Source organism: Anguilla anguilla, chromosome 4, assembly GCF_013347855.1.
Source record: "Anguilla anguilla isolate fAngAng1 chromosome 4, fAngAng1.pri, whole genome shotgun sequence".
Taxonomy (NCBI): Eukaryota; Metazoa; Chordata; class Actinopteri; order Anguilliformes; family Anguillidae; genus Anguilla; species Anguilla anguilla.
The window spans coordinates 52,112,621-52,132,371 of NC_049204.1; the positions used below are offsets into that span (position 1 = coordinate 52,112,621).

At 37.2% G+C, this 19,751-nt stretch overlaps 1 protein-coding gene across 6 annotated transcripts in view; it reads left to right on the top strand.

The window, feature by feature from the left end:
- Positions 1-19,751, top strand: part of neto1l (neuropilin (NRP) and tolloid (TLL)-like 1, like) — a 71,644-nt gene that overhangs the window by 1,166 nt on the left and 50,727 nt on the right. For all 6 annotated transcript variants that reach the window (XR_004765008.1, XM_035415813.1, XM_035415815.1 and 3 more), the window contains exons 2-4: positions 318-371; positions 627-761; positions 2,037-2,285. Coding sequence is in view for 5 of the 6 variants with exons in the window: in XM_035415813.1 (XP_035271704.1) it covers positions 318-371; positions 627-761; positions 2,037-2,285 (438 nt within the window). In the remaining variant the exon portion in view is untranslated. The remainder of the gene's footprint in view (positions 1-317; positions 372-626; positions 762-2,036; positions 2,286-19,751) is intronic.

A 19,751-nucleotide genomic window follows, 5' to 3' on the forward strand; every position in this document is an offset into this window, starting at 1 on the left:
TGCGGTAGTATTTTACTGTCAGTCGGTAAGTGTCTAAATCGCCTTGCGAGTGCAGTATATTGACGCCTTTTGAAATGCTGTCATGAATGCATCTGAAATGAATTCATATATGGACTGACTTCCGATTAAAGGCTAATACAGTAACAAAGGAAATTAGTTTATGTCAAATCAAAGAAAGAGTCATGTTATAATAAACTATAGCCTACCTGTACGTACATTGGTGTTCGCTTTATCAGTTTCAGTTCTTGTCCTCTATGACAGGATAAATACTCCTTTTGCCTCTCCGTATATTTATTAATTAATTTAATTTTTTGCAGTTGTTGCAAGTCTCATCATACTTGGGTTGTCTGGTGCAACAAAGAAGGAACAAGGTAATGCATTTGTCCATTTTAAAACCGTATTGCTCTTTTATGTTCCTGCTTTGCTCAAGACAAGTTTTTTTTTTTTCTTTATTCTTCAAATAAATAGGCCTAATTGAATAATTGCGAACCTTAATATTGAGCTGTCTGTATTCACATACACTTTCGTCCACGGACTTCTCATTAATTTAGTAACCTTTGTCATTTAATTCTGCTGCCGTTTCTTATCAGATATGCTATTCATTCCAAGCTGTAACTGTGTTTCAGTGAAAAACAATTCAGGAGTCCAACCAGCAGGTCAATGTGGAACCTGGGTCAAAGAACCAGAAGGAGGCCTATTCACTTCTCCAAATTACCCCAACAAATACCCACCAGAGCGAGAGTGCATTTACATTCTTGAAGGTAAATAACTTGAAAGGGGGGGGGCGGGGGGTAGCTGTGTGGGGGATTTAAAACATTCAGCACTGTGAAGCGATTTTTCTATGCATGAAGTAATGCCTTCATGAGGAATGAGGCTGACAATTCAGACTTGAGGCTGACAATTCAGACTTTTCATAACATTTACATAACATTTACATCTACTCTTCAACTTGCCTACAGATCTTTGCAGTTATCTACAATGTATTAGCTATGTACTGTTAACTACAATGTATTAGCTATGTTGAAAGCTTAATCAGAACAAATGCTTTACTATACTAGGACACCAATATACTATAAAATGGGTTAAGTGACTGGTATATATCTAACACTTTTCAGTTAATAGTGTCCCTTAAATTGTTGTCTTTGTTTAAAAAATAAGTACAAAATGAGATAAATGGATGATATGAGGTATTTACTGATTTAGTGAATACTGGCCTCTGATGATTCATAATATCCCTATAGCATTTCCAAATGATTATGTTTTACTGAATGTAGTTGTAATACAGTATATTTTACGAGAGTAGTCATTTCATAGTTTATTGTCAGTCCTTTAGAGTAAATGGAATTATAAAGCAAATTACATCTTTAGTCTTTTTAATTAACTTAAGAAATCACATTTATTTATCTGTGGAAACCATTAGGCTAGCTACATCATAACAAGATTACAAAATAATCAGTTTAGTCTTTCGAAAAATCATAATTCTATTCCTAAATATAATGTATTTATTCTATTTAAATTTCTAAACAGTGAACTCCTTGCTATAATCACAGTATATGGTTGAAAAGTTAATATAAACACACAAATCACGGTGAAAGAAAATGCACTAAAATGTTGGCATTGATTGATTTTAAATGCGTGAAAGCCTTGAAATTTCAGTAATTCTACAAATGAGAAAAGAAACTCTTATGAACTAAAGTATCTTAATGAATCAGACTGCTTAGCAGTTTACTCTTTCTGCTTTATATAATAAACACTTTGGCTTGCTTGAACTGGGTGTTAAAGTTAAAGTTAAGAACAAACTGCATTTGAGAGGGTTAAATCACATTCTTTGTCTTTTGTAATTGAGTCTTTTAGTGATTTTCCTGTATCTTTTGAAGAAATGTAGTCTATTTTATAATGAAATGCATAGTTCGCAAATGAACACACATTCAATTTCAGGAAACTAAATTGCATACCACATGACAAAGAAGTGCCAGATTTAAACTACAACAACAAAAACTGCTAATCACTTGATTCTTTGTGATTGTTTCTTGTAGCTCCACCAAGACAGTGTATTGATCTCTACTTTGATGAAACGTATTCAATAGAACCTTCATGGGAATGCAAATTTGACCATATTGAAGTTCGGGATGGGCCATTTGGCTTCTCTCCAATAATTGGACGCTACTGTGGCCAACAAAGTCCACCCTACATCAGATCCAGTGGCAGATACCTTTGGATAAAATTTGTCGCTGATGGAGAATTGGAAGCTATAGGATTTTCCGCAAGATATAACTTCACTGCAGGTAAAAGAAAACTTCAGTTTTTTCAAAATAATGGTGCCATTTTGCCTCACATGTATTCCTCAGTGCATTAGCTATTTTTGGAACTTTGATACATTTACGAACTTGATGCTTGTATTAAATTGAAGGCTTGCAGTTTAGATAGATTGACTATGTTCAAATTCACCCTTGTCAGAATTATTGTGTTTCCATGCCTACTAGTTTGTGGAAATGGTTATGCCAAATTACAATATATAAAGATATTAAATTTACAGACACTGTCACAACATTCATATTTTGAATGTTTAAGGGTGCTCTGCGCATTGCAACAAAAATAAGTCTCATCACTCTCAGAGCACTTGCTCCAGTTTGTGCTTTCCAACACTTTTATGATTGATAGCTGAGTCAGTCAGCAGTTAAGTAGCTGCTGAGTGGCATGCTTTAAGGCAGCTACTTTAATTTCTTGAAGCTGGTTCTATAGAGAAGGTGGGCAGTGCACGGTCAGATTGTGTAATCAGAAAAATGCGATAGGTATTGACCCTTTTCCCCCAGGAGTGCTTGAAGCTTAGGGGTCCTCCTGGGATCTATATGGTGATATGAATAGGCTGTGTAACTTTTTAGAACAAGAAACTCCATTTATAATGTTATCAACTAAGTAGTTTTTTCAGTTCTCATGAGTAGAGAAGCATTTTTGTTTCATGTGCATTTGGAACTATTGCATAGTGTTATGGAATAATGTGAAGGCTGGGATGACACCAGGAAGACCATAAGATATGTTTAATGGGTGTGTCTTGAGGTTTCCTGGCTCCACAGAGACAAGATGATGATCAGAATGGCAAAGCAATGCCTTCTGTCGTATTTTAACCTGATGTAGTTTGTAGTTTTACCACGGTTCATTAGCATTGTGATTTGGCTGGTTTCCCATTGTTCCATTGGAGGATTTATGATACCTTCCTGTGCCTTACCAGGATTTAACTGTGATTTCTTACACTCAGATGTTATAGCATTTCATAATGGAGTTGACTACTGTAATGGTAAATATAATACATTCATAGTACAGTTGTAGTGTATGTACCACAATTCTCATGACAGAGTCATATAAATATAAAATAAAAAACTATAGAAAGAAAGCAAATTTTGCTACAGTACAGTAGCTACCCCCCACCGCGATGCATCCTGTCAAAAATTTAAATTTTAAACTTTTTTTGCTGGGTCTCAGGAGGTTACAGAGTACCTGGCAGGCTATGCCAAATTAGCTAGCAAAGGAGCAGATTGATTGAAACTTTAATAACCCAGCATCTTTTATAGACTTGCTGTTGAACATTTTATGTAGATCCTTTGTGTAATGGTTTCCTGAAGAGAGATGGGAATAGGACCTATTCATGAAAGGAGGGCAGAATATATGAGACATTTTATGAAATACTATTACAGGAAATGTGCTTGCACGGTCTTAGAGAGTGGTCTGTCCCTCCCTGAAGTTTGATTTCCTCCCATACTGCTGATGAGTCACTCATAACGCATGTGTCTTAAGTAATGTTTTGAAAATTATTTGTACGTAATCAAGGAGTTACCCCCAGAAGATCTTCAGAAAATCTAGCATTATAGATAAGGCACTGTCTGCATTTCTTGACATTGGTAAGGCATACTGAGGGTACAATAGCTGAAAGAACCACACCAATGAGAAAGAACATGCATTAAATCAGTGGAAATACATTTCTGCGCCTTCCTGCTTGTGTTGCTGTTCATCAAAAAAAGGAAAAGGCGTATTATGAAATTCTGCTCTCCTAGGGATAAAAGCACCTTAGGTGGAACAAATTTCCTCTTCGACCTCTTTTAAACTCAGCGATTGCAAATCATATCTTGTAATCTTGGTATAATTAGTTTGGATGTGCTCAAAAACAAATCTGTCATGACCTCAGGGTACTCCTGTGCTGCTAAAGTTAGCTATTTATGTTGTCTAAATATTGCAGCTTTCTATTGTTTACTCAAATGACTTAATTTAGCCATATTATTCTTATTACAGATAGGGGTGAACACAGTCTACATGCTGTCAATATCCAGCTAAAACATGTGGCTTATGTCATAATTGAATGTTAATGTAATGGCATGTAAAGTAGCATGGCTCTAATACAGCAATACCTAGTAATTATTGTGAATGCACACAGACATAATCTAGGTTAGTGCTGGAGTGTTGGAGCTGTTACACTAGCAGAGAAGTGATTCCAGCATTCTTTTCCAGAAGTTGCATGCAGTATGTACAGTAAATGTGATATATTTTATAATTGGAAAATCCATTTAAAGCGACAAATAAGGAAATCTCTCAAATCTTACACTGTCATGAGTTTACAATACAGTAGTAGTAATTTATTGTAATTTTCCCCTCCAATTTGAGCAACTCGATTGAGCAGGAGACCATCCTGATTCCTCATTCAACACTGTAATAAACAAACAGAAATACATTCATTCTGATTTGCCAGCAGTGTGAGTATCAGGTTGATTTGAGTTTTTTCCCCCCAAAATCTATTTTCAAATGCAATCAAGTATTTAATATCAATTCACTCAGTCAAAACAGCGTTTCTTCATACTGTGAAAAAATGCAACATCTTGGCTGTTTTGTAATCTAATGAGCACTGGTAACCAATTGGTGGCACACACTAAGCACTCTGCTCTTAGCTCAGGCAGAAGGATGCAGGGGCAGAGGCCTTCATCACAGTCAAAATATGATCACCTGGAATAATGCACTTTCATAAATGTCATCTCAAACCCACAAGTCTTTTTTCAGCTCTGTATACAAACCAGTACAAGGTGCTACCGTTTCTGCATCCACCCGCACATCCCTTCATTGGCCGAGCCGGGCCCCATTTTAGCTTGTAAACCTCTTGTGACTTGTGTGTCTGGTTTTGTGTCACCGAGTTGTATGTGAAATCTGGCTGCTTTTTCCTGGATGTTGAGGGCTAGTTTACTGTCTAAGGATTGCGCCAACCCCACCCCCATCCACCATGCCCCAATCTCCTCCTCTCACACCTGTGTAACACTCCCTCTCTGGGGTCTTCTGACCTTGTTACCCCTTTTCTCTCTGTGATAAAGTGGTGATGCATGGCAAGATGTGAACTTTTTTCACACATCCGTTAACATCTTATTGGGTGTAAGAGGAATTGTAATGTTCACAGTCATAAACAAAAATGGCAATGTTCCTGGGTCTGCTTTTCTCATGCTATTTATCCCATTCTGAAAAGAAACTTGTTTGTATTGTAATGCAAAATATTTTATACATTTCAGACTGAGGTAACACATAAATGGAATTATATAATTACAAAATTTCACACATACTAAACTTTAACATTATGCAAGTCCATTTCTTGGATTTTTGAAATGAGAAATAACCAGCAGGATCCATAAGTAGCTGTAGGAGTAAGTATCCATTTCAGCATATTATTAATTGCTAAAAAACATTTTTTGGTTGTTTGGGAAATATATTACTTTTTCAGTTCCCACATCCCTGAAATGCACCTTGATAATAAGAAGACATAGATAACAGACCTTAGATAACAATGCTTACTTTTATTCATTTATATGTTTTACCATTGACTTTTTCACTTGTTTGGGGAAGTATTTCATTCTTTGTTTAAACATGTACTGCATGATGCAATTTAAAAAATGTGCATCCTCTTGTGCCCTGTGGCATGTAGAAAAATTCTGAGCAGGCCCAGCTGACCTTGATTTCGGATCACGATGGCAAGAGGAAATACCTAAGTAACTTTGAAAGAAGGTTCATTATTGGGGCACGTATGACAGGAGCTTCAGTCACAAAGACTGAAGCTCAACTGGCTAGTGTTTCAATAGGAACAGTGACTAAAGTGACATCTGCATTTAGATCTATGGGAAAGACATAATAGGGTCGGAAATTGTGGTCGAAAGTGTACATTCGATGACCGTGATGCTTGTGCACTAGTGCGATATGTTAGGAATAACAGAAGAGCAACTCTTTCTCAGGTGACTGAGAATGTCAACGCAGGATGTGATCAAACTTTGTCTGCCAGAACAGTCTGTCTCCATCGAGAGGGATATTCTAGAAGGGTTGCAGTGCATAAACCCCTCATTACGATGACAAATGCCTATTTGTGAGATCAGTGGTGCAGTAACCATTGGCAATGGTCTACAGAGATGTGGATAAAAGTGATAAGGTCAGATGAGTCATCCTTCACTATATTCTTTACAAGTGGGTGAGTGCACATACACCAAGGTAATGGTGCAGGCCTGAATGCTTGACCCCGACAGTGAGGGGGTCCAGTCGCTGTTATGCTGTGGGAGGCATTTTCCTGGCATGGTTTGGGTCCACTTATGCCCTTAGAGGGAAGGGTCATTGCAAATCTATATAAAAAGTTATTCTGAGTGATCACCTTTATCCGGTGATGAAATATTTCAATCCTGATGGGAGTGGTCTCTTACAATTCTTATAATTCCTCCATCCACAGGACATGAGGGGTAACTGAATGGTTTGTTGAGTATGATGATGTAAACCATATGCTGTGGCGTTCGCAGTGTCCAGATCTCAACCCAATTGAACATCTATGAGAGATTTTGGACCGTCCACCACCATCATCAAAACATTAAATGAGGGAATATCTTTTGGAAGAATGATGTTCTATCCCTCAGTGCATATATATACATTGAGCTTTATGATGTTTGGGAAAAAGACATATTTCATATTTTTCTCTATTTGCCTCTGGACTCCAGAGTTTTGCAATCAAACATTTACATGTGGGTAAATTGCACATCTCAGCTTGTATTTAAGGGTATGTCTATACACTTTGGTTTCACCATATAGAAATTACAGCACTGGTTATAGGCTACATAGTCCCCCCTTTTCAGGGCACCATAATGTTTGGGACATAATGCATGTTGCACATTCAGTTGAATTAAGATCTGGTGAGTGATATGACCAGTCAATAGTTTTCCAGTTTTTTGCCTTTGAAAAATTCCTTTGTTGCTTTAGAAGTATGTCTGTGATCAATTTTTTGCTGTAGGATGGAGCGCCATCTAATCAGTTTGAAGGGATTTGCTTGAAATTGATGCAGATAAGATGTTTCTGTACACTTCAGAATTTATTCTGTTGCATCATCAGTCAAAAAAAGTGAGCCAGTACCTGTGGCAGCCATACATGTCAAAACTATAACACCCCCACCACTATGTTTCACAGATGAGGGGGGGTTCTTTGGATCTTGGGCAGTTCCCTTTTGGCCTCCACAGATTTCTCTTGCCATCATTTTGACACAAGTCAGTCTTGGTTTCATCTGTCCACAAGACCCTTTTCCAGGACTTTTTGCTTTTTGCTGACTCTTTTAGGTATTGCACTTCTTAAAGGCCACCCTATTTTGCGGTTAACGAATAGTTTGCATCTTGCATTGTAGCTTCTATAGTTCTGTTTGTGAAGTTATCTGTGGACAGCAGTCACTGACACATCCATGCCTGCCTCCTGAAGAGTCTTTTTTATCTGTCAGGCAGGTGTTTGGGAGTTTTTCTTCATTATGGGGGGAATTTTTCCATCATCAACTGTAGAGGCCTTCTTGGACTACTAGGTTCTAAACAATTCATTTCGGTAAGCCGAAGGTTTGGCCTATGTCTATGACAGTTTTTTCTTATTTTTCAGCCTCATAATGGCTTCCTTGACTTTCATTGGCATGACTCTGGTCTGTTGACTTCAAAGGCAATCATATAAAGACTAGATACTTAAAGCTCTCTTATACCTGCACTATGAAAGCAATTGAATACACCTGACTAATTAGAAACACTTGTGAAGCCATTTGTCCCAAACATTATGGTGCTCTGAAATGGGGGGACTATGTGCTGTATAAAAAGTGTTGTAATTTCTCCAAGGTAAAACCAGAATGTATACAAATTCCCTTTAATAAATGCTAAGCTGAAAATCTGTTCTTTGTCCATATGTGGCTTGTTTCATTACAAATCTAGTATTGCAGAGTACAGAACCAAATCAAGGACAAAACAATGTCTTTCTCCCGAACATTATGGAGCTCACTTTCCATGAGATTGAATTGAGGGAGATTCATATTTGTAGAATCATTCACCACTTTAATGGTAGGAAAACACTTTTGGTAAGAAAATTGCGAGCATTGTTGGGCTGAATGGCCTGTTCTCATAATGTTATGTTATGTTATGTTTTATGGTAATGTTTTATAAGAAGTTGGGAAATTGAACTAATGGAAGCCACCCTCACTCACTAGCTATACCTCACCAACAATTGATTTGGCAGGGGTTGAAGCAATTTATCAGCTTCACAAGTTTCTTTAAAGTCACTGAATGGGCAAATTAATTTTGTTCTGACATTTAAGTTCTTGGAAGTTTTACTGCATCACTGGAAGACGGAGTTGGTGACATTTTTATATTTGGCAGGAGATACCATAATCACATAATCAGTCATGGTGCAAAATGAACTGTGTCCAACCTTCACCTTGTTAATTTATGAGATGAAAATTTGTACTAAAATCTTGCGAAACAAACTAGGCCTGTGAGCCTTATCAGTGTTGCAGATTGAAATCCCAAGTTGCTGCTCCATGTTAGCTGAGTACTGCCAAAAAGCTCTTCCAGCTGTCTTTTGCAGCATTTTTTTATGTATGCTTTTATTTTTTCATGAGCTTTATGAAGATTTATGTTACTTTTATTTTATTTTTTTACCCTCCTTACTAGAATTGTGGCGTAGGCCTGAACTGCATGTGTGGAGAAAAAAATAACCTATTCTCTTGACTAGCCCAATTTGAAGCATTTAATGATGGGAGATGTTCTTACATTTCACAGCTATACAAATTTCATGGATCTGAAGAAATTTGTTTGTTTGGGTCTGAGGGTGCTTACCCAGATATCCCATGACAAAACAATGAGAAATCCAGTTTCATGGTGCTCGTAAGGTGCCCCTTGTGGGACTGACCTTGAGTTCTGCTTTGGGCGGCTATGGAAAAAAAGCAAAGTACATGTTTTGGTGCTGAAAAGAACCTAAAGCCTTACAACTTGAATTTTATTTGTGAAGAGGCACAACAGGGAATGTTGCTTGACTGCAAGACATTGACAGCAGCTTACATGGGCTGCAGGCTAATACTTGGACGAAACAGAGACATGGGATGAAACACATGCCTGAGGCATTAGTGTGGACTTCATGAGATGAATCTGCAAAACCAAGTCCAAAGTGGAAAAAGAAAATACTTTTCACTGTCTAAAAACACCAGTATCTGCTGACATACTAATTGCATAGGAACACGCATTTAAGATTTTTTCTTCAGGTAATCTACAATTTAGGAAGTCCTCCGTAGCACCGTTGGTTAAAATATAAAAATATAAAAGCTTGTTTATTTCTCCAGCAGATGTATTTACACATTCAATAATTGTATTAAGTAAATTAGACCAATCACAGATCAGAGGAAGCATGCTGTATATTTTATCAAGATACCTGCATGTAGCTATTGGTCTATGTGTATAGCAAAGACAGTGGACTTTCAAATTTCAGAACACCATATTTTCTTTTACTACTGTTTGTATGTTTTCATTCTGCTCCTGTCCCCAGCAGATCTGTTCTTGTAGTGTATTTACATGTAGCCTATATATTTTGCTAGAATATCCAGGAAAAATAATTATTAATGCTGTCTCAATAATTTGTATTTAGTGAAAGTTGTTTTGTTATTTACAGACTTATTGACATTGAATAATAATGTGTACAACTTAAAGCTCCAGAGTAGGCTGATTTGCCGTTGTGGATTTAGATTTTACGTTCATATTCATGCTGGGTGCTGGACATTTTTCCATCGTAATTTTGTAGTGAGTCTGCATATGAAAGCTTGCACTGCCCACCTGAGAGCTATAGATATTTTTTTTATGTTTTTATTTGGCACCTCTGCATTTAGCCCCTTTCTCTAAAAAAGTGTTTAGTTTTAACCCTGAATGCAATGTGCCAATGATAAATGCAAGTATACCTTGCACATCCAAGTCATGCTCAGCTCTAATCTAATTTCCTAAAGTAATGCTATCAGCCAGAGATGTTTGGCACGATCCAGTGGAGCCAAGCTGGTCAAGGACTCATCCAGCCACTTCCTGCAATGTTTTTTAAGTTATAGTTTCAGGCCAGGTTGTATTGAATTAAAGGAGAACTACTGTAGAATGTTTTTTGAGAAACTTATGAAAAGCTGAAAATAAGAAAACTACCTCAGAACTGTTAAAATATCCTCAATGTCTTAAATGTAGCCATATTCTCATGAACTTTTGCATTTAAAACCTTAACAGGACTTTTACATAATGAAAATGTGCTCTTCCAATATGCATTTTCTGGAATAGTCTTTAGAAATTTTCACGCATCACTGAATATTTGAAGAGCTAGTTGCCTGAATATAGCAACTGGCTTCATGTGCATTTTCTCGTTATGAATTTTGCAGCATTTATAAAAAATCATGCATTTATTTTGTAGGTGGATACATAGGATATAATGCCTATATGGTACCTTGCAGTATATGCAGAACAATCTAATATTCCAAAGAGATAGAGTAGATCTATAAAGCTGCTTGCTTTCCTTTTTTGTGTACCTATTGTTATGTTGGGTTGTTTTATCAGCTAACTGCATGTCAATATTGAAGTATATCTTATTTGTCATAGTTCTGAGAGCTTGCTACTGAAAACATCTCTAAAACAGAACAGGGCACACACAGCATCCAAGCATTCTAGACTGCCAGTGGTACAATATTTGCCAGGCCCAAACAATATGTACCTAGCTACCAATGCTGTGATATACTGTATAGACACTTATATTTACTGTTATAAGAATCCCATTTTCAGTGGTAAGCTCAGAACTGTGAAATATAAGATATACTTCAATATTGATATACTTTCATTTTGTTCTCAAATTTCTCCAAACCCTTTATTGAAGTTTCCTAATTCCATTTCTTACAAGGGGCCCTCTTGTAATTAGTAAGTACAGTATTTCTGCTGGGACTGATGCGAAGGCAGTTGATCTCCTGATTGAAAGGTTTTTTTGTGTTGCGTGTTTAGTTAAGGGATGAGCTGTATTAGCAGTGCAGGCACACCCTCTGCAGCTGTAAGGGAGTTCATATGTTACTTTACCTAACCCAGCAAATGAAAGGTTCCATTCAGCAGAGAACATGCTCTTGCTTGTCTACTGTGAGTCTTAGCTCAAGGGAGAAGTACGCACTTGGTTAATCATAAACCTTTCATCATAAACCTTTACGGATTGTGACTTTTTATATGTTTTTATCGTTTGTATCTTTCTTCCCATGCTAATTATTCAGAAATGAGTAAAGTGCCAGTTCATGCTTGTATCTTATTTTTTGGAGAGTCATCCTCCTGCTTCGGAAAAGGAAGATTTCAACCTTCAGACCGATCCATTCTAATCCATTGTGCCCAATGAGTTCTTGTTTGCCATTAGAAGCACCTCATTTTTTCTATGCCCCATAAAGTGCCAGCTGTGTGTTCAGTAATAATATTTACTTGCATCCTGTATTCAGTATGATCAGGATAGTTATATTTACAGTAGTATCCCCACAGGTTTAATTGTATTAATTTGCTTTATTTTACTAAATCTCTGTCTGTTCTGCTGTGCTGGATGGGTCATATTTGCCCGTATATATTTTTAAAGATACAGATATGAGATGTAACGTGCTGTACAGAATATAGGCCTATATATAGTATGGAAATTAGAATTGTGCTGTTCAGTTCTTTCAAATGGAACTAAACTGAATGTGAAGGACCATAGCAAAATCTGTGCTGTTTGCAAAATGACAGGCTAGCATTCCTTTAACAAAAATATATATTTTTTCATTTTGGCTTTTATTTTTTATCATTATTATTGTTTTTTCATTATTGTGGAAGGTACTCAGGGGAGAACATCTTTCTATTTTCATGTTGATTACTTTTCTGGTCTCATGTATGTTTCTGCTTCAATTTATGTGCTTAAGGGGGATTTCTGATGCAAAGGAAAGCAAAATGGCTTTTGACAACAAGATAACATAATACATGCTACACAACATGTAATATAGGCATCAGAATAAATGCTTTCATACTGTGCAATGTTGATTTTCAAAGTGTTGATAAGATTTTATTTACATGCAACTAATCTGCCTGCCATAGTTGTATAGTTTACCACATCGGGACAGTCTAGTTTCATGCAGTATGTATGCAGTTTATTTTGTATAGTCTAATTGCATTTTTTACAGCAAAGCAGACTAAAGCATCTGAACAGACAGCAAATCCAGTCTGCATTGCATCCTTTTTGCCCGCTGAAAATTAGGAAGAATTCCAAAAAGGTAGCCATGGATTGCTATGTCGATAGCATTTGCAGCCATCATTTATGATTTGCTCGTTGTATGACGACTCCTAAAAATTTCTTAACCTGTCTGATGAACAGGAAAAATTTGAAGTGGAGTACAGTGCTGGAGCTACAAACATTTGCTCTGAAATCCTGCAACTATCCTGGAGGAAATGAAATCTCTTGTAACGTCTGGAGGAGGCTGTAGTTCACTCATAATCATGATGGCACACTGCCCAGTCTGGCTGGGGCCTTATTAAATTTGGCCAGACTTTTCTGATCTTTTGAACATTGGTGCAGAATAGCTATCAAATTTATTCTCTAATAATACAGTAAAATAGGTGTGAGGTACAACTCAGTGTTAATTTATCATTTATCTGATTAATGGGGAAAGCATTTACGGGAATGTAGACGGATGTGCAACTCTTCGGACGTGGAATAAAGACAAATGCAGCTCATAGCTCAACCCAATTAAAAGTTTATAACACCGGTTTTGCATACGTTTGATGAACTTGGCCATTTTTTATCAGACATTTCCTTACTTTCCCATCCTACCAGTGAGGAGGACCAATGATACACTGCCTTTCAGTCCTATTGTGGCCAGGATTTCCTTTACGTGTGTCAGTAATGTGTTTTAGCATGTTAGTAGTGATTGGGTTTGAGATTATTGAAGGGATTTATTTTTTTATAATCTCTTCTTAAATCAAAGCATATACTGTAGGAGCTTTGCGGCTTGCCCACAGAAGACAAAATTAATACAAGCTCCATGCTGTTGTTTGTGACTCTCGATAGTTATCTTGGACTGTAGTTTTCCAACCCCACACACTGAAAACACAAGAGTGAAAACGGCGTTCATATAGTCACAGTGGTTAAATTGGGGTGTACTTTCTGTATGGGTATGTTTTATGTGTATTTTTGTGTACTTGGTTTTCTCACTTTGGTCCCACAAAATAGCAATATCAGCACACTATATCGGTGCTTCAGGCTCAGGCGCTTGTTTCTGTTGTAAGATTTTGTACGAGTTCCTACAGTGTTCTTATTTGGGAAATCTTTTCATATACAACATATCATATGATTAGTCATTCACAATTCGACTATTAATAAAACTAATTGACAAATTATTAATGGTAGACAGATGGGCGGTTATTATTACTCACACTTTTAAGAAATGCTGCTGTAATACCTTTAGTTTCTGCATATCATGTGCACTGGGGAATCACTGGCGAACATAGATTTCTCAGGGGTTTTTGTTGTGCTTAATTAATGCTATTTGGACCTTCCTGGAAGCCAGTAATAATTTACGTGTATTGGATTAAAAAAAGCCACAGTTGCTGAATTTATTATATTATAATGTTCTCCTTTTTTCTAAATATTTATGTGGTATTTTCTGTCAATCTTTCCTGTTTGGTTTTTATTACATTTAATGAATATTGACCTGTTGCCCTTATATCTGTACATAAGCATAGCAGATCTGAATAAAACATTGCAGTGATGCTGCTGGCATGTTGTATCATACAGCATTTAACAAAATTACACAAAAGCATACCCATGTTCACAATTAACATGAGCCATGATCATTATTTACACTGAAATTTCCAAACACATAGCCTATATTAAGCAACTTGTGCACAAAGTAAAAAAAAAAATGTTTTACATTCTGTTCCTGGAACACTGTGGCAACATCCAACCGCAATGCTATGGACCATTTTCTCTTTGGCCCCTGACCAGTTAATAGGTCTGAAGATTAAATTAAGCTACCACGTCTTGTGTGTGGGCAAAGGCTCCCAAAAGGAGAAGCACTGGGACCTAGGGCTTGTAAAGAACTGTGCTGCTCATGCATGTTCATTTCTACACAGGATAGCCAACCCTCTGAATTATGTGCGCACTGCTGTCCCATCCATCCAATTTTCTGTTTCACAAGCTTAATTAATCAGACCAATCAAAACTAAACCATACCCATACTATCTGTCTCTCTGTCTCTCTCTCTCTCTCTCTCTCTCCCTCTCAGTCTCTTTCACACACACACCCGTGCAGACACACAAGCAAACACAAACAAATGGACAGTATTTATATTTGCAGTGAAAACTGAAATGTAGCGCACTGGAAAAGTCTGTACCATAATGAAACCGTTAGATAATAATGCAGAATCCCAAGATGTTAGTACTCTGAATATTAATTTTGCTGCACCATAGTCCCAGTACCACTTATTAAAGGACAACTGTCAGTTTTGAACATATGTTGAAAGCAATTTTAAATGTAAGGTGCTGTTCATATTTCACTCAAGTAGAGCCCTAAATTGATGTTGATGTGCTGCTCTAATTTTTGGCACGGGTTGCCAAAACACCATGTCATTCAGTTTCTTTGTTCACGGTTAATTCCTCTCATATGCATAATTTTCCTTTTGAAAAATTCAGACATTAATTAATATAAGGAAGTGTTAACGATTGATAATACATTTCATTTTCTGTTGTTTTGATAACTGAATGCTAACTAATGTGCTTTATCGTGAATAAAATCGTGACCTCATTTTTAGCACTGCATAGCTGCATAGTTTCAAAATGGTTTACCCATTATTTTCAAGTTCTGTTTTTATTTGGAGACTCAAACTCTTCACTCAAAAAATCAACATGAATCAACATGTTGAAGTAACACAGATAGTTGTATGCTGCTGTTGTGCATACAAAAAAATCTTGAAACAATGAGATAGGTAGTTTTGAACTACAAAAAAAGAAAATGAACACCCATGATACTCTAAAGGAATGCTGGAAATATAAGTAAAATGAGGACGTATGCAGGATCAACATCCTGCATATCTTCAGGAGAACTTTAGTCTTATTTAGTAAGTAGTAGTTAGCTTGCATTCAATGACCATCTTCTGCAGTTGTAATTATGCAGCATGCAAGCTAAATAATAATTTAAAAATGCTTTGTTGTGCTATATTAATCAAAGCATATGGAGATTGTGTGTCTGATGGCTCAATGCCTCAAGTCAGACCTGGGTCAAATACATAGCTACTTGTTTTGAATTCAAATACTCTTCTACACTTTACTGATCTTGTCTGGTGTATTGGGACCAATGGAATACTCTCAAAAAATGCAAACCCCACCTTCTGGTCATTTAGACAGGATCAATTACACCAGGCAAGATCAATAGAGCACAAAACAGTATTTCAATCCAAAACAAATACATACAGTATTTGACCCAGGTCTGCCTCATGTGTTCGGTAAATGTAGCACTTGCAGGATATTTGATGAAGATTATGTTTTTATTGTCATTGTGCTTGTTATTTGATCATGATTAATAATAGCCAATATAAACGTTTGTCATCCATTGAAAGTAGCTAAACGGATATAATGACATAATACAGATATTAGCTATGATGCCATTTGTCAAACATTTGGTAGATGTTAGATGTAATGGATCTTTTACCATTGTGGGTTTTGTAATTTGAGAGGGATGAAACCTGAGATCAGAAATTAGGGTTCATTTATTTCAGTACTGATGGCCAATTATTTATCAGACACCGCAGGAAGCCTGACTCAGGAATTGATTACAATGCCTGGTATCAGTTTATGATGTATTGTGTATCTGTCTCATCCCAATTTTCCTCCTAGTCTACATGATAAGGGTCTTGGAATTTGACTGCATTTTCTATGTAAAATTGCAGTCAATCAGAACAACTTTCGCTGAGAAAATTTAATTTTTCATAAATTGTTTCATTGATTAATCAAACGGCAAGCATGTAGTGGTTTTAATCTACTTAATTAGTAACATCTTTCTTCCTTCTCTGTTGAGGTTTTGGCTGACCACCAAGCAGTGGCCTTCACACAGTCCTCCAAATGTAACATATCATGAAAAATGAATCTCATACTGTATGTAGGGTATGATGATATGTTCAATGAAAAACAGCAACCAAAAGAGTTTGAAGTTTGAAGGGGTGAAGTTTAAAGGGTGGTCGTTGCATTCGTTGGCATATGATAGGGAAACATTTTTAAATAGATCAGATAACAGAAATAGAACTGTGGAGAAAGAAAATGGAGTTCAGAGGTGCTGGGATGAAAGGCGTACAGGCTGAATACTGATTAATTCAGCCGTGCCCTTATTTCAGTACTGACAAAAGTGGGATATGAAAATGCTATAAATGTTATAAATGAAAATGTTATAAATATCACACTTGGCTAGCTGTTTTAAATGTGTTGTATAGGTTTGCCATTCAGTTAACCTGTGTTATATGTCACAATGTTATGAGTAGATGCAGTCAGCATTTACTATACGTAAATTATGAGGCATTTCTTTTTTTAATTTCATTTCACAAAATTGCTCTTATTTGTTTGTGTTATTTACTTTTTTTTAACTTCTCTTTCAACCCTGATCATAGTACCAATTCTGATGTTCATGAAATGCACTGTTAAATCTTGATTTTTATAGAATCTGTTTTGTAAGACAATCAGTGAAAGATAAGCCAAAATGAACATGACATAAAAATAAGCATCAGCGTTTTCCACTGCCATCACAACATGTTGTCGATACTGGTAATAGTGGGGTTTGCCAGTGGGTATTCATCACTGTTGAAATATGCATCAGTATAATTGCCCTGTCTAACTGTGAACAGTATGCAGGCTATTTCCCACAAATGATATTGAGTATGCAGATAAGTGATGTGATACAGTTCAGGTCAGTATAGCAAAGCACCAGAGCACAGATAGCACAGAGCCTCTCCACATTCTGAGAGTGTGCAGCTATGGTTATCGTGAAGACATAGGTCAAACACGCATTTGTTTTGGATTCAAAGCATTGTCTACACTTTACTGATCTTGTCTGGTGTATTGGAACCAGTGCAATACTCTCAAACAGTGCAAACCCTGCCTTCTGGTCATATAGGCAGGCTAAATTACACCAGGCAAGATCAACAGAACACAGAGAAGTATTTGAATCCAAAACAAATACGTATTTGATCCAGGTCTGTTATCGTGCCATTTATTTATGGTCTGTTCCAATCAGAGTTGGTTAAAATGATCCATTGCCTTGAAATCTAGTCAATAACACATGAGCCCTATGGCTTAACAGCAACTGATTGTTCTGTAGTTACTACCTGCTTAAGAATGAGCGTGGCCAGGTGACTGACTGTAAAGGGAACAGTATGCCAATGATGTTCTATCACAGTAAAAAAAAAAAAAAGAAATTACAAAAAAATTCAAATGACAAAATGGCAGAGAACTCCTTGCATGCTTTTAACTTCATCTTCCGCACAAGTAACCCCCACATATACTGTACTGTTGTATGACACACACAAGCTCACATACACACCACCTGCACTCACAGGTAGACACGGCTACATGATGGCTGGCTGGAATATGCACTGCAGATGCTGGCAATTGCTGATGGTAGCTGGTGCTCTAGGAAAACATCACAGATCTTCTCCTTTACATAAAAGTGGGGTTTTATAAAAGGAGCTATTTAATGTCCACTGCCTATGAGGGCACTTGCATAGATTTGCATACATATATCTTCTGGCCATATTATTACAGGTCGTATTACCACAGATTATAATCTCACCAAACACTGCCTTGATAAAAATGCATATATATTAAACCTTTACACATCCACAGACATCACCAGCTGATACACATTAGGAAAGCAATTTCAATGTCATGCCTAAAGGTGAATCTGAAAAGAATCCATTAGGCATGTAAGTTGGATATTGCAAGTTGGTGTATGTTGTATGCGTACACTGCTTAAAATGTGTAGATTGCTATCTTGCTGCCAATTCAAAAAATAAAAATGGCAACAATTCATTTTAACTTTTGAAAAGATGACTATTTGATCCTATTATGCTGACATCTTTTTTATATTAAAGGTCTCTCTTATGACAGCTTTGCAGTAATGTGTGCTCCCTGTAAAAAAAAAAACTAATTTAAGAAAATGTAAAATCTTTTAAAAGGATGTAGTTATCTGCTATTCCAACGGACATTTTTATGTAAGTCAATTGATGCATGACCGCTTCCATTAACCTCTGGTCCCCAGGTTGGTGTATAAATATTCTTTTCAATTTCGATAGAGTGGGAGAGCCTGAACGGGTCTGCTATGCTAAGCTGTAGCCTGCAGTCATGCCCCTCTCTCCATCTCCAGAATTAGCCTTTTTTTATGTTAGAAGCCACAGTCGCTTGCTATTTCCGTTGTATAATCATTTCAAAATAAAATCAAACAGAGTCGCGGCAACACGCCGGCGAGCGAGCAGCATCTAAATCCTCCGTCCCCCCCCGCCCACCCCCAAATAAAGCCTGTGTCACGCCATCCACAGGGAGAAAGCCAAACTTTGTGTTCAACGCAGCGCCTTCAGATTTCTCAGCAGCCAGTCAAAGCGTCCCATACTGGGTGAGTGCAGACTGGTGTGGTATCTCTCTGATCTGAAAGCGGTTGCTTAACAGGACAGCCGAGCAGTTCTCTCAGTTCTCTCTCTTGTCATCCGGTAATACGTGCGCAGGGTGCGAAAAAGCACATCAGTAGAATGCACTGGAGTCAGCATGAAGATGATATCGGTGCAGCATCACAGGAATGCTTTTTGGACTTTGCCCCAGCCCTGAGTGAAGGCTGCCCATAGAGACTTTTTTTCTGGCTGTTCAAATCATCAAGACGCTAGTGAAAACTAAATGAAATGTCAACATTTATAGCAATGAATGAGCTTGATATCCTTTGAAGGATATGCCAATATTAATGTAATCATTGGCAGCATTGTAAAACAACTTCAAGATGATAGGAAAGAAATATATTAATTTTAATCACGACTGTGTCTACTACAGTTTTATTCAATCTGCCCTAAAAGTAAATACAATTGGTATTATTTCTTACATTTTTTTTTATTGCTTAATCATCAACTGTTGTATATAGTACACACACATACATAAGCACACACACACGCACACACACACAGTTAGCTGCATCCCCACATGGCTATTGATCGCTCAGCTGTTTTAGCTGAGGTTGCAGATGGTTCCTTGGCACAGCTGAGCTTCTCTCCACCTTCTCCAGAGCAGCAGCGTGTCCTTGTTGGACGTCAGCCCCCCGGTCCCTCTGCACAGGCACAGTCACCGCAGGCCGTCGCTTCCCTTGCTCCTGCCCAGCTTCACCCACTGCAGCAAGCCTGCTGTGTAAAACAGCTCTCTGCAGCTCCA